We start from the raw sequence: 14,152 nt of genomic DNA on the forward strand, positions 1-14,152 counted from the left end.
GAAGAATATGTGCCCCATCTTAAGAGGATGCTTCTGCATTCTGTTTTCTCTAGTTTGTTTAGCTAGAATTCAGCTCTTATTATCAGGCGACGTGTTACAGATTTAATCAACTGTTCTAGTGGTTGCAGCAAGACCATCAAATGCGTTGGCCATGTTGTGCATGTTTTTATTTACTGATAATATACTGAATTTTTTTTACAGTCCTTCTCTTCATTAACTCTTGGGCACAGAGTGCATTTGGTCCTTTGAGACATAATTACTGTGTTACCTGGCTGTTCCTATAGAAACACGCTAACTAAGGCAACACTGTTCAGGTGAGCAGGAAGAATGCTGTTTACTGTCTCACTTAAGTAAAGAAACAACAGTACAACCCATAGTGCATCTACAGCATTGTGTCTGAGTACTGCAGCATCACAATAAAACCACAGGATATTGCCACCTTGTTAAATGGTAGGACACGGTGGTGTTTTGAGTCTGGAGATCACTAGGTAAGGCTGGGATGTTCATGAACTCTTCATCTCCACGTGGATCTTTTAGTGTTCCTGTTAACATCACCTTACAGGGTGCTAGAAGGCGGCAAACACGGTAAGGGTGGAAGAGAATCTGGTCTTTTCTCCGGCTATCGACGTCTCTTTCTTTAATACTGTTCAAAGAATGCAAAAGTAAGATTTTGATGACCTGTATAGAAGTATGTTTGATACTCCTGCTTCAATAACCAGCATCTCTTTGATACGCCTGCTTCAATAACCCGCATCTCAGCTTCACAGATTCATATCTGATGCAAGACCTGCAAACCTTCAAGAAGCGTTGTAATACACTGTTAAAAACTACTGCGGCGTAAACCTTTTTGGTGGACTTGAAAAGCTTTGTCACCCACAGAGAAATAATGAGCCACTTTGTACTCAGCTTGTTCATGAGCTGATTACTGTGACAAGCCAGCGGTGGTTCAATTTGGGCTCTCTGTGACCTCTGTTACTTTGGTGCTGTGACCCAGACAGTATCTGCTGGTAGTTATTAGCCACAGGGTCATTGTGAAGTGGAGCCAGTCAAAGGGAGTGAATTTAGCAAAGCTTAATGAGTAATCTTGCCACTAAAGAGTAGCAGTGGCAATATAATGAGTCCAAGAGACTTGGAAAAACAATGTTAGCGGTTATTTATCTAACACAAATTTGCTTCACCTCAGCAGGTAAATGACATATTAGTAATATTAGAGTCATTTTTTTACATTATCAAGGTGGGGGAAAAATCCGATCTGCTTCCAACCACTAGAATACCATGTCGCTCTCTGCTTTTTTTTTTCATTCGCCCTGTGTGTTCTTCAGGGAGGCGTTCCACCTACCCTCGGAGCAGAAGCCTCAGTGGAGGAAGGACAAGGATGGAAGGAGCAATGAGAGAGCCAAAGCCCAGGCCCCGGTCTCCAGTGTGGGGGAGGAGCGGGCCATCCTCCTGGGTTTCAGCATGATGGCCTTCTCCATTCTCATGTACTTCGTGGTGGGGATAGCTGTGGTGAAGCCGTGCATAAACAGGTTAGACTTTCAAACCACCCACCAGCAATTTTTACAAGGCTGTTGTTTTATGGACGGCTGGAATCAAACTGATGAGTAATGTCATTGACTAACATGCTATATCTGTAGCTTTAAAAGTATAACTCAAATCACCTCGTTGAGTAGTTTTTGGATATTACAAAAACTTAAATGGGGTCTAAACAGTTCAGGTCCCGATTTACTGATGCCTATGCCTGCAGATATTTTCAGCTTGTACAAAACCAGTAACGTGATCAGTAGTTGGTCAAAATGTTTACAATGTCCCAGTCACTGAACATATTGTACATCTGTTCACATGGAAGAAACAATAACACTCCATGTTTGCAATCTGATCTTTAAAACTCAAGAAACTCATTACTGAAAACCACAGGTTACGTTTCAAGAAATACAAGCAACTGAAATAAGAGCTCAATATCTGCTAAAATACTTGACATTCATATTTACATCAGTGACTGGCAAACCGAGTCCAACTGCTCACTGATTGAGGTGGTTAACACGAACAAGTGGGAGGACTGCAGAGGGATAAGCAGCTATCCCTGTCTACAAGCCTGGGTCAACGTCACAAATTTATCGACGAGCGTTCGTCTGCGCCACGACGAGGACGCAGTTCATCTGAGCCCCGAGGTAAAACTTCCCACGTTTTGCTCAGCAATATCAGTCAGTCTACGACTTTCTCTTCCCAGGTCGGTGCTATCGTTTCTTAGTCACATTTTATGTGTAAGCGAGCATAAAAAATATATAAGGCATTTATAATCCACTCCTGACAGCTGCATGAATCATTCATAAGAACATAAAGCTCATGCAGCCCCTGTGAGCCAATATATATTACCTATAAAAGCTTAATGCACTGTAGTCGGGCTCAGTAACAGATTAAGTAAGTACATGGGTGTATTTGTTAAAAAAAATGCACAGGCAGTGGCCTGAGCAGTTACAGGTACAAGTCACTGAACAACCAGTGGCACCAATTCTGGTTTCACACCTTCTGTGTTATAATAACTTGAGCTCTGAGTGAATTACAGTGCAATTTCCTATCCTGTAGTGTTTCTACACTCCCAAATGCCAACATGACAAGGAGGTTTTGAAGCAAGAGGCGGAGATTGTCCAACAGAACTTGTCGATGTTACTCGGGCACACACTGAAATGTTACATCAGCCCCGAGAGGCACCCAAAAGATGCCATATTGCTGAAGAAGTGCGAGAAGTGGCAGGCTGTGTACCACCTGCTTTGGCCCAGTCTGATGCTGGTTGGAGGGGTTCTTCTTGTGGGCCTTGTGAAGTTCACCCAGCATCTTGCCCACCTATGTTCTGAGCTGGACAGAGAGGGCAGAGACAACAAGCACACAGCCATGGTGAACGGTAGGCTTTACCGGCTCCTCAGGTGGAGGGCAGGAAGTCCAACCACACAGCACGACTCTGCCAACTGACACATCACAGGTGGTGCTCTGTCAGTATGACAGAGACTAAACACAACAGTGCATTAGAATCATAGAACGCGACTTTCAACACAGCATAGGAGACACAGTGTCATTTGAATGAGCTGTTGTAGTAACATTTGCCACTTAAGAGTGATATAGCTAAGCTTTACATGACTTTACATGAAAGAATTTTATGCCATTTTAAAACCAAGCATGTACAAGACTGAGGAGATGTACAGCATTTTCAACAAGGACAAAGTTATGGACAGGACCATATGTTTATGAGCACTTGGGAATTTCAAAACATAATTTTATTAAAAGACTATCAAAAATGTGAGAGTACAAAATTGAGTAATTTTGTTATGAAAAAAGTTGCTTATTTTCCAGTCATACGTCAAACATCAATGGTCTTTAGCTTCATATACATTTTAAGAAAGATACCTTTATGTTAGTTCAAGCATATGCTTGAGATGTCCTCTACAGTTATACTAATTAATGACACGTTAACATGGCATATTCATCTGGACTGACTTTGGACTGACAAAATAAAGAATGTCAGGACAAGTGATTTTATTACCTACAAAATAGTTTCAGTTTTGCACAGACAGAGGTACAAATGTAAAGTGTCCCTGAAGATATGTTTGTTATTGCAATCGAGATTTTGGATGGGGTGGAGTGCTGGAGTGATTCAGTAATGGGATGTTTTCTTGTTTCTAAAGAGCTGCATTTGTTATGTGTGCCAAAAGAAGCCAAAGAACAGCTTAGAGATGTCAGGGAACTCCTCAGGACCTTAAAACTGTCTGTCCTGATTAAACTGCTCCTTTGAGTACAAGTTTCTTCAAAATTTTAGAAAAGAAAAAAAAAAGGGGAAAAAAAAAGAAAAGAAAGAAAGAAAAGAGTCTGCAGCATGACAGTTACGAGTTGGAAGATCGCATTAAAAAGCAATTCACGTCGCATCTTCAGCAGCCAGGGGCGTCAGAGTCATTCAGCGAGACGAAACAAAGCCCTTTGGGATTTTAGACGCGGGCGTATGCCGAAGCGTCCGTTTCACTTCTGGATCTTTCCGATCTGCTCACAGAGTATGGAGAGGTACTGCGTGAGTTTGACGAGGACGATGATGACGGCGCCCCCTGCGAGCATGCAAGAGGGCCAGAAGAGCGAATGGAAAACGGCACTGCTCCCATACAGACGGCTCAGGATCACGCTATCCCGCTGTTCACTGGGATCAAAGTAACATGTGACCTGCTGGTGGGACTTCAAACGCTCGGAGATGTTCAGAATCAGGGCGTGGACGGCCGCATGGTCCTTCTGGCATTTTGGCACATAGAAGCACTGCGGGAAATAAATTAATTTAGTTATCAAAACATGTTACAAGTTTGTTCTTTTTTTTTTTTACAAGAATGTATTAGTGATGATTCTAATAAAATGCCATAGATTTCTGAATCAGGGTAATCATGCCACATTTAATTGCCTTTATTCAAAATGACACAGAAATATAGTTCTGTTATATTCTGATTTTTGATGGTCTGAACAAATAGAATTGTTAAGAAAGCACCATTCATTGATCTCTCTCTTTCAAACAGTCCTCAGAATATCTAAGCTACTGTCAGGAGATATGAAAAAACATCATTCTTTTCAAGAAGTTCAGAGCCAATACCAGAGAGCCCCACCTCAGCAGTCATCTCCTGTGACTCTTCATTGTGGGACAAGAGGCTGACCCGGCCTGTGGCGTTGAGGCTGACATAGACCTGCAGGCAGGGGTATTTAGAGTTCCTCCAGCAGTCTGAGCCACAGCTGTATGAACAGTTGATCTCCATGGTGATGGTGGAGTTTAACACCATACATATGCTCTCTTCTGTCCATACACTGGGTAACACAATAAAAATATCACACAGACAAGATGTTTTCAGAGCTGTAATGTTTTATACATGCTTAAGGCTTAAGATAAATCCTTAATAAAAAAACTGGGCTATGTCAGGGTAACAACCACATTACACCAACTGCCAGAAGAATTCAGAGGAGGGCACTTCAATGACTTTCCTAAATTCAAAGAAAAACTTCAGCTTTTTGATATGTAAAAGAAAAAAATCACAAAATCCAAGTCTTTTTTTTTTTTTTTGGTTCGTTTTTTTTGCCGTGTCTTTCTTTGGAACAATAGCTATGGGTCCCGAAAAATAAAAGTAAAATGAAAAGATGGCGAGTTTGCATAGGAGCAAAGAACCACCTTTCAGCATAGGAGCGCACCATGGTGATGCAGAGCACAAAGTACATCATGACAGAGCAGAGGATCATACTGAGGCCCAGCAGAATGGCCCTGTCCTCCCCTGCCTTCAGGGCCGTCTCTGTTCTCTTCTTATCCATTAGCTCATAGCCCCGGAACTTCTGGTAGATTGTCCTGAGATCCAAAAGTATACTGATATGACCATATTATCAAAATCTATCTATCTATCTATCTAATAAATATATATAATATATATATATAATACATATATTTAGAGAGAGAGAGATACGAGCAGAGAAGACATGTTATGTAAAATTCCTTGTACCTTTTCTCCTGTCCTGCCCTTTGTCCAGCTTTTGTTCCAGTCACAAAGAACATCTTTCCTGATGTCCCACTGTAACGCGTGCTGGAGGGAGGGGTCCGAAAAGAGTTCTTGAATGACCTGCAGAAAAACCAACCATAGGTGATACAGAAGTTTTTGGTTTTTGCCGCCCGCTAATTTCTCAGTCCTCTCACACCGATCATCTCCCATCTACAGTGTTGTTACTGTTCTAAATAACATTAAGGATTCACTAAAATCAATGGAAGCAAGAAAGGCTTCGCTGACACTATTTCTGTGCTTGTACACATCCATCGTCTGACCCTCTGAGAGAACTTGACAGCCAAGAAGAGTAATTTTGTCATAGCTGCTTAATCATTAACCCCCTCACCCACCCCCCATCATTAAAATTCTCACACTAAACTGATTTAATGGGAGGAAGGATATATTCATAATTTGGATAACTGCCAAAAAAGGGCTATCCATTATCACAGTCTATTCTTCAGCTCCTTGCCTTTGTAGTGCTAATCTCCCAATATCAGCACAGGCAGTGAGTGATGAATTATGATCTAAATACACACAAACCACAAGCTCTCCAAACCAGCCTCATTAATATTTATAAAACAAACCACTCAAAAAATCAGAAGCTTTGCTTCTGAGAACATCCACTCTCTTTCATGAAATTTAATTAGAGCAGTATTTCAGTTCTAGTATTATCAGGGGATTTAATAACAGAAATAATCAAACAAATATTAACCCACTTTCTAATACAACTTAATCATAGGATTGACAGTAATAAATTTGAGAGTAAAAGTAATAAGACCCTTCCTCTTTTATAGTATCACGCTCATTAGTTATAGACTAAATTTAAAACATTACATAATATTATATAACAATCTAATGGACAATTCATAAATACCATACAGCAGCATAGAGCATAAGCGCAAGAGCACAGGTGACCAACTGCAGATGATGATGATGATGATGATGATATAAATGGGTTGGTAGATGGGAACAACAACAACTAGACACTAAAGCAACTGAAAAAACAATCCTACCTTTGATGCATGGTTTTTCAGCATGAAGAAAGCTAACACGTTTCAGTCAAAGATTCTCAGTTCTTACTAACATCGCACACTTATCTGAGCAGAAGAAATAATTCCCTCTTTCTAGTTTGGTTTCTGTTTTCTGATCAAAAATAGTAAACTGGAACAGATCCTTTACTTTCAACCTACACTCTGAAACGCCACTAACTAAAGTACCTCAGCCAACTCAGTAACTCAGTATCTAAGCAAAAGTCTCATCAGAAACATTAGGAACACAAAGAATTAGACAGCATGATAGATTGCTACAGATGCCTCTTGTGTTAGCACATAATAAAGTTATCATGAAAGACATACCTGACAAAACAAAGGGAGCGCGTTGTCAACACAAACTCATAGTGCTCTCTCAGTGAGTGCAACCTGAAGGGAAAAAGCAAAACAAGACATTGACACTCCGCAGTGTGCCTTTCGTCTCCATTCATTCAGAGAGTGTGGTCTCATGCATATTCAAATGAGATGTAAATACTCTTTCTGAGTTATGAGGAGCGGGTCATTAGAAGGTCAGTCCAGGGGGACGAGGGTCGATCAGACTCCACTTTAGAGATTGCTGGGTCCAGGGGCATTGGGAAACAGAAAAAGATTTACTGCGCTTACAGTTGCTGCTTACGTGCATTCGTCAATATTGTTTCCAAAGACAAAAGCCCTTTGCCAGGGCTCAGGAACTCTGTGAATTCAAAATGAATCTGGGATGACAGACAAGAAAATGACTCTCCTAACAAGTAAACATTAAGCTTGTGGAATCAGGTCTTTTTAAAATGTCTGGGTGCTAGGGGTGGTTTAAAGTACAGTGTTAATACAGATAGTAAAGTAATTGGTCTGATCCAGATGATGATGAATGACAAAACAAAAGCAAACAATGGTCTTAATTTCCATGAGTAGCACAATATATTGGCTTGAGCCCCAACCAATACTGAATATTGCACTGCAACACTTAAGAAAGACATTTGAAAGACTGAAGTTATCCCACTTGTGGGTGCTGCTGACATTACAGTCATACAGAAAGCAAAACTGTCTCTTGAACCCTTGAAATGAACAACTTAAAAAACTTCCCAGTCCACTTTCTCATTATGAATTTTACTACCATTTATATCACACAAATAAAACTATAAGAAGCATTACACTGTTTCAAAACCCTCTCACCAAAACTACTTCCGATTTACACTACAATACCAACGTCTTAGTGAATCAAACAAATAAATGCTCCTGAAAACAGCCTATTGCTTCCACCTTCCAGATTAATACCTCTAATCAAGACCAAGTCATAAATGAGCTTAAATGTGCATGCTTAAGCTCCTCTGTATACCTTTACCGAGGAGTTCAATCCAGAGTGCAATCCTGAAGGAGGTCTAAGGAACACGCTTCGTCGACATTGCCTGCCTCGTCCCTCTCCTCCTGGGAAAGGGACTCCTGCCGAAGGCTTTTAAGGGTCGCTTAGAGGCCTGACAGATTTGTAGCTTCTCTTAAACACACGCCTGCAGCAGAAACTGCAGTGGCTAGTTATTTCCTACCTAATGAAGTACAGAATGAGCCTAGCTTGCCTCGTCCCCACTCCCCAAAGCCTGACCTTGCACCGCCGCTATTACTGAGGTGACTGACTGGCAGCCAGTCAAGGGAACTGCTACAGACATAATCGGGTTACATTTCTTCCTAACAGTTGTTTGTACCCTGTCGTGAACATGTCATGATACCTCTTAAAATGTTTCTGAAAGTTATAACTTGCTATAGTCGGTTTTTCAGAACATTCTGGTCACTTCGGTTGATTTTGACTTGACAGCTGGTCCAGAGGCAGCAGAGAGATAATGCACTCTAAGCTGTTTGCCATGTTACATTGTCTGGTTTGCTTTTTGCGGTTTGTGACTAATTTGTATTTCGTGCTGTAACATCAGCTGGACGACAGCGTTTCAGCGATAATCAATATTTATGGCAGGGTATTACTTTCTAAAACCATGAATTGGGGAGGACAATCACAAGTAGAATCAAATTGGATCTTTGCTGACTGGACAGTTCCATAGCACAACGGTGGCAGTGATACAGCACTCTGCCAAATATATGGCTCTGAAGCTCACAGAGAAGCTTCACAGCACAGTGAATCTGAAAATGCAAGCCGGTGCAAGAATTCACCACCTTCCATTACCAATGTTCAGTTACTTCACAAACTGATGTGAGAGAGCAAACGCCGAGAGATTCCACAGAGTGGTTAATCTCATCTGGTCTTATGCAAGGACTTTATACTCTGAGCAAAAATGTCTGCAGGTTGCTGGTATCTGAGGGGAATTTAAGATGATTTTTCTGCCGTGTTTATAGTATCTGTGTCAGTACCTGTATCAGTATCTATACATCCAGATATCTGTATATGTATTTATATTATTTGTATCTTTTTTCCCCTCTTGTATCTCTTCTTCATTGTCCAGCTTCTCTGTAATACTGGTGGTGTGAAGTAACTTTTGAAATATTGATAAGGTGAGGAAACGCTGTGTAAATTTTGCTGTCTGAGTTGATGTTGATGAGCAGTCTTAACATTTTCTTGTCAAACTGGGTACGTCACTTCCCCATAAAGCTGTCCAAGGTTGTTTAAAAAATAGCTGGCCCCAGACTTAATTGGAATTGCGTCAGAAGCTTAGTGTCTGGCTAATTTACACCTCTGCTCTGCCAAATAAATGAAAATAAAGCAGAATCTGAGCCAAGCTCGCCTCCTAAAAATATAAGAATTGATTATTTCTTTGATGACTGCTTCAAAGAAAGTTCTTGCCTGACAGACAGGGGATCCTACAGTTCCATTCTTGGTTTTATTAGGTGCTGAGCCTGAAAATAATGACCAATATTTACACCTGTTGTAAGCGACATCGTATTTTAAAGCCTCGTGCACTCGAGTCGTTTCAAGCCTCTTAGGTATCTGCCGGCCCATTTCCCAAGAATGCACCACGAGGTATTTTCTGCCTTGTCTCCTTCGTGATTATTTCCCAGCGACCAGGTGTTCAAAGGTTTCTGTATTTAAAAAGGCACATGTCTCATTACAACCAGGCCTTTTTGAAGTCGAGTAGGCAGACAGCTCATGGTGAGGCGAACTTGTGCGTGTATGCCTATATATATACAGAATCACATCGGCTAGGATGGGACTATTTTATTAATATTGATAAAGGGAAACATACCATATTGAATTTTGCCGTTACTTGTCGGACAGATTTATTTATGTATTTATTTTCTCACCCTAATTACTATTGTCGTGCAGTGTTTTACTCGTTGGCGCTATAATCATTCACCATTGCTCACCTTGATTAGTTGACCTGTGTCTCATCTTCCATAAAATCAAACCACTGGTCGAATCTTCTGGCGTCTAAATGAATGGTAGGTACTTTCTACAGTTTACGTATCATCCAGTAAAAATGAATTAAACTTGCCCGACAAAGTAGTGTGATCAAAAGCGAGCGATCAACGTGCCACTCCGAGCTAATTCAGGACCTCAGAGTGACAAAGGACAGAACAAGCAGCAACAGCACCTTGGTTTAAGATGAGTACCTAAATGTCTGACATGGTTTAGCGTGTAATTTGAGCAGCCTATACAATAGATTCCAACTGTCTATAAGCACACTATACCCCCCCACCCCCCCAACCTAACACACACACACACACACACACACACACACACACACACCAACAAACAAATATTTTCGTTTTTTATGCAGTTATGCATTCTGTACAGGTGGACTGACACATCTCACAAATATTTTCTATATTTCAGGGACATTCTCCGTACGCGTCAATGTGTCACGTTTAACTTCCTGTAAATATTTATGAGGATAGTCTAGATTCATATGTGCATATCACGTGATACAAACGTTGCATTGACTTTAGTGACATTTAGATAAGATAGAGGTCCTCACGTAATTCCAGTAGCTTGCGCTATTTTCGTACACGTCAGTATGCACACGAGGCTTCTATGACTGGTTTCATTAAAACTGTAACGGGTTACCGTACATTAAAGCCTTTAAACTTTGAGTCGGTGCTGAGTTACACCACCAGGTGTCACTGCTGTCAACAATTTATGATCCAAACAAATTCGTCCAATCTCAGAAGTCAGTCAGGTAGTTTATGAAACTGATGTTGATGACAAGGATGGGTTGTGGAAAAGGAAAAAGTCAACGTCGCCTTCATTTTATATACAATGTTGTGGATTCCCATGTGTCATTACTGCAAGATACATTCATATTTTTACAAGTAAGGACTAAAATAACAGGAATATAGTTTATCCCTGTTATGGAGCTGCATCTGCCATGTCTGCTCCTTCTGTTAAGGGCCCACTGCTAACGTTTCTGACGTCTCTAACACACCTGATTCAACTCATCACTTAATTATTTAGTCCTTGATTAGACAGAGCAGGTATTAAAGACCATGCATAGACCTAAAATACGCAGAGGCAAAATTCTTCACTAGCTGGATTTGGAAACAAACTCTAGAGTTTAAGTGATAAGACAGTCCTTCTGAAATATGATACAGAGACCATAACAAATGAAGGACATACAGTCTTCACTGATTCCTGTATGATAAACAAATAGTTTAAAATTAAGAATGAGGAAATGTTCATGGACTGACAGAGTATTGCACACAGGGTAAGGTCCAAGTCCAGAGTTGTAATTTCATATGTAGGGCTCAAGATGGCTCTGTTGAATGTATCTGCAGCACATTTGGCTTCTGTTTGAGTTGTGACAAAGCAACACCACATTACCAAAATGGCATATTGATTCACAATAATTACATTTATTAGTGCTGGAAGTGCTTAGTGCTGTCAAATGAATGTGATGACCTCATTTTTGCATTCTGTCCAAAACCTAGCACACACACTCATGTCTGGTGTTATGCTTATTTAGAATAATGAGGCCTAGTTGAACGATAAGTCTATGTGGGCTTAGGGAATGCATTTCTCTTACCCCTTCAGTGTTCTGGTTTTAAATTACTTATTTCACTTATAGCAAACAGTAGCTTTGTTGACAAGGGTGTCTGTGTATTGAGGTAGTTCAGGAAATTGGCTTCAGATTAATCAAGGCAAACAATGAATCGGTGAAAGGTTTGTACATCTGCCTATTGCTCCGTCAATATCAGGCCTTTTATTGATGTTCTGTTAGTACGTTTCGTACCAAATAAGCATACGGGTGTAAGTGCTTCTCTTATGATTGTAGTGGGCTTTACCCTTAGCGCCCCCCCCCCCCCTTGCTTTGGGATTTTTTTTTTTAGATAGATGGAAGAATATTGTCCTTTTTAGATCTATTTTTGATGGAAGGTTATTTTAGAGCCAGGATATTATTCTGCACAAATGACTAACTGAGAGGACATGAGAAAGTGTGTGTGTGTGTGTGTGTGTGTGTGTGTGTGTGTTGTTTTTGTGTTCGCACATGAGTACACAGATGAGGATCCCTGTTGAGTTACATTTCCTCTTAGCCATAAAGGGATTGCTGTGTGGGCGCAGAGTCTGGGAGAAAAACACACACACACACACACAGAAACGGCCTCCCATTTGTACCCTGCCATCCTCAATATGACCTGGCAGAGTGCACAGAGTTCATGTCTTTGATATGACGCTGATGCTGTTGTGATGTGGTATATGTCTGTATGTTTTGGTGTATGTTATTCACTTACAGGACAAAAGAGAAAAATTTGAAAATCCATAGTTTGGAACTCAAATTAAATCAATTTATATTGTGTCACAGAAGGACAGAAAGAGCACCACTTACATGGTTACTGGCAGAGAGTGCATACTGTACTAAATAAACTTACATTGTCATAGTGTAATTAACTGCCAAGTAAAAGAAAAGGCAGATCTCAGCCATAACTCATAGGCTGTTAATCTCCACTTCTCTTGTGACAAAAGTCCTCTCCATTTTTCCCCAGTTAAAGAGTGTAAATGTGTTATGAGTTAATGCAAATATCTTGTATGGGGTTGTTCCCATCTTTAAGTCCTTTCCCATTTGAATACTTACTCACTCATGTTTTCATAAGCTTACAAAGTACACTGCATGTCAGTCAAGGTGGCTGAGTCTAGCACACAATTTCTCAGGCACATTTAGAGCCAAATGCTCATTATTCCACACTACGTTTCCTGTACTATTTACAAGCAACAGACCTGCTTTGAGGTAGAGTATTGTATGCCTCAGTGCCGCAATTACACAGATTCTTGAGCACCACTGACCAAGAGAGATAGATGCTTGACATCTTTCATTTTCCCTATGATGATTATCTCGTAACCTTTTGTAGCAATTGTTATTGCTAAGAGCTACTGAAAGGCTAGCTGAGTTTGGTACTGAAGATTACTAACACTCAATCCCTTGTAGTCGCACTTGGGTTTGAGCACTGTAATTACACCACAAACAATGTATCTCATATAATTATTGTTTTTGGATAGCTTTTTTGACAAGATTTTTGATGCACTACACAATCCTTGCAAAAGCTTACGCTTGTCGGGGTGTTATACATAAAGATGTAGGACCTCATTACATTGCTCCAATGGATTGGATCCCCATTTAAATCCAGTATGAGGGACCATGGGATGCAGATTAAAATTTGACTCCCCTTCCTCTGATTGGTGGTGTTGTAACCTTGAGTGAGGCATCTTACTTCAGGTGGTTGCAATATGGCAGCCATAAGTAGGAGTAACTGTGATAAATGACCTAACCATGATTAAATCCAGAATAAGAAATAAATAAATATCCTGCATACAAAAGCAGACGGTTTCTCATGGAGGAATGTTTGCATAATCTTGAGCGTGACAGATGTGTTTCATTTCACACAGATGAGAGTGCAGAGAGGCACTGTTCTCTGTCCTATGAACAGACCTTTGAATGTATGCATCACTTCTGACGACACCAGAGAGTTCCCTTCGTTTCTATGATTCATGACCTATACGGTGCTGCCAGGGGCGGGGGAATACTTGAGATCTGAAATATTATGGCATCTAAATCACCTAAATAAGGAAATGACCCAGTATGCCATGAGAGACATTTGTTTTAAGATTCAGAGGATGAAGTTAGATGTGTACTGAGTGAATAATCACCAGGTGGAAGATAATCAGTCATTTGGATGAGAGAATCATTGGGATATGGGTTTCTGGCTAGGTAATGCTCAATTAGCAATTCAGAAACTCTTTAACTGATCTCAGTGGTGGAAAACTGGATATATCACGTCACTTTGTGCGTGTGTGTGTGTGTGTTTGGGCTACACTGAAGCCTCATTTGTGACATGCCTTTACTTTAGATTAGCATGCTTAATCTCATTGCTCTACATTTTGCTCCAAATATTACCATCTGAGCGATTCCCCAAGCTCACAAACCTTTGAATTTCACAATGTGTCATCATCTCCCAACTGCGGAACAGCTAACCGCAAACACTTGGAGCAGCAGGAGGGCCCTGTTCAAATCCCTCTTCAAAATCCCTTTCCCTTTCTGCATCCTTCAGTGTAATTGTTGAAATTGTAGACATTCATTTACACGTTGCATTTCAAACACTATTTCCTCACATGCGTTCATTACAGTACAGTGCTTCTTACTTTTAATGAATCTTTGA

The 14,152-nt window shown here is 40.5% G+C and overlaps 2 protein-coding genes across 2 annotated transcripts; one reads left to right on the forward strand and one right to left on the reverse strand.

Annotated features, from left to right (window-relative positions):
- Nucleotides 1-499: 499 nt before the first annotated feature.
- On the forward strand, nucleotides 500-2,967 carry kcnmb3 (potassium calcium-activated channel subfamily M regulatory beta subunit 3). Its single transcript, XM_030774746.1, has 4 exons — nucleotides 500-585; nucleotides 1,323-1,526; nucleotides 1,994-2,168; nucleotides 2,584-2,967. Exons 1-4 carry the CDS (start codon nucleotides 500-502, stop codon nucleotides 2,965-2,967), a joined length of 849 nt encoding a protein of 282 aa, XP_030630606.1.
- A 1,038-nt stretch (nucleotides 2,968-4,005) lies between these two features.
- On the reverse strand, nucleotides 4,006-5,557 carry kcnmb2a (potassium large conductance calcium-activated channel, subfamily M, beta member 2a). The gene is made up of 4 exons (XM_030775973.1): nucleotides 5,505-5,557; nucleotides 5,183-5,371; nucleotides 4,629-4,824; nucleotides 4,006-4,290 (listed from the first exon to the last, which is right to left on the reverse strand). The coding sequence occupies exons 1-4, from the start codon at nucleotides 5,555-5,557 to the stop codon at nucleotides 4,006-4,008; spliced, it is 723 nt and encodes a 240-aa protein (XP_030631833.1).
- Nucleotides 5,558-14,152: the final 8,595 nt, after the last annotated feature.

The sequence above is a fragment of the Chanos chanos genome, chromosome 5 (assembly GCF_902362185.1).
Source record: "Chanos chanos chromosome 5, fChaCha1.1, whole genome shotgun sequence".
Lineage (NCBI taxonomy): Eukaryota > Metazoa > Chordata > Actinopteri > Gonorynchiformes > Chanidae > Chanos > Chanos chanos.

What these genes read in the sequence shown, in the direction of transcription:
- kcnmb3 (XM_030774746.1), top strand. Translation starts at nt 500, where the DNA reads ATGTTCATGAACTCTTCATCTCCACGTGGATCTTTTAGTGTTCCTGTT. An exon ending in GTGAAGCCGTGCATAAACAG is followed by an intron (nt 1,527 to 1,993) that starts GTTAGACTTTCA and finishes TATTTACATCAG; the next exon opens with TGACTGGCAAACCGAGTCCA. An exon ending in CAGTTCATCTGAGCCCCGAG is followed by an intron (nt 2,169 to 2,583) that starts GTAAAACTTCCC and finishes CCTATCCTGTAG; the next exon opens with TGTTTCTACACTCCCAAATG.
- kcnmb2a (XM_030775973.1), bottom strand. Translation starts at nt 5,557, where the DNA reads ATGTTCTTTGTGACTGGAACAAAAGCTGGACAAAGGGCAGGACAGGAG. An exon ending in AGGGCAGGACAGGAGAAAAG is followed by an intron (nt 5,372 to 5,504) that starts GTACAAGGAATT and finishes TGGTCATATCAG; the next exon opens with TATACTTTTGGATCTCAGGA. An exon ending in GTGCGCTCCTATGCTGAAAG is followed by an intron (nt 4,825 to 5,182) that starts GTGGTTCTTTGC and finishes TGTGTTACCCAG; the next exon opens with TGTATGGACAGAAGAGAGCA.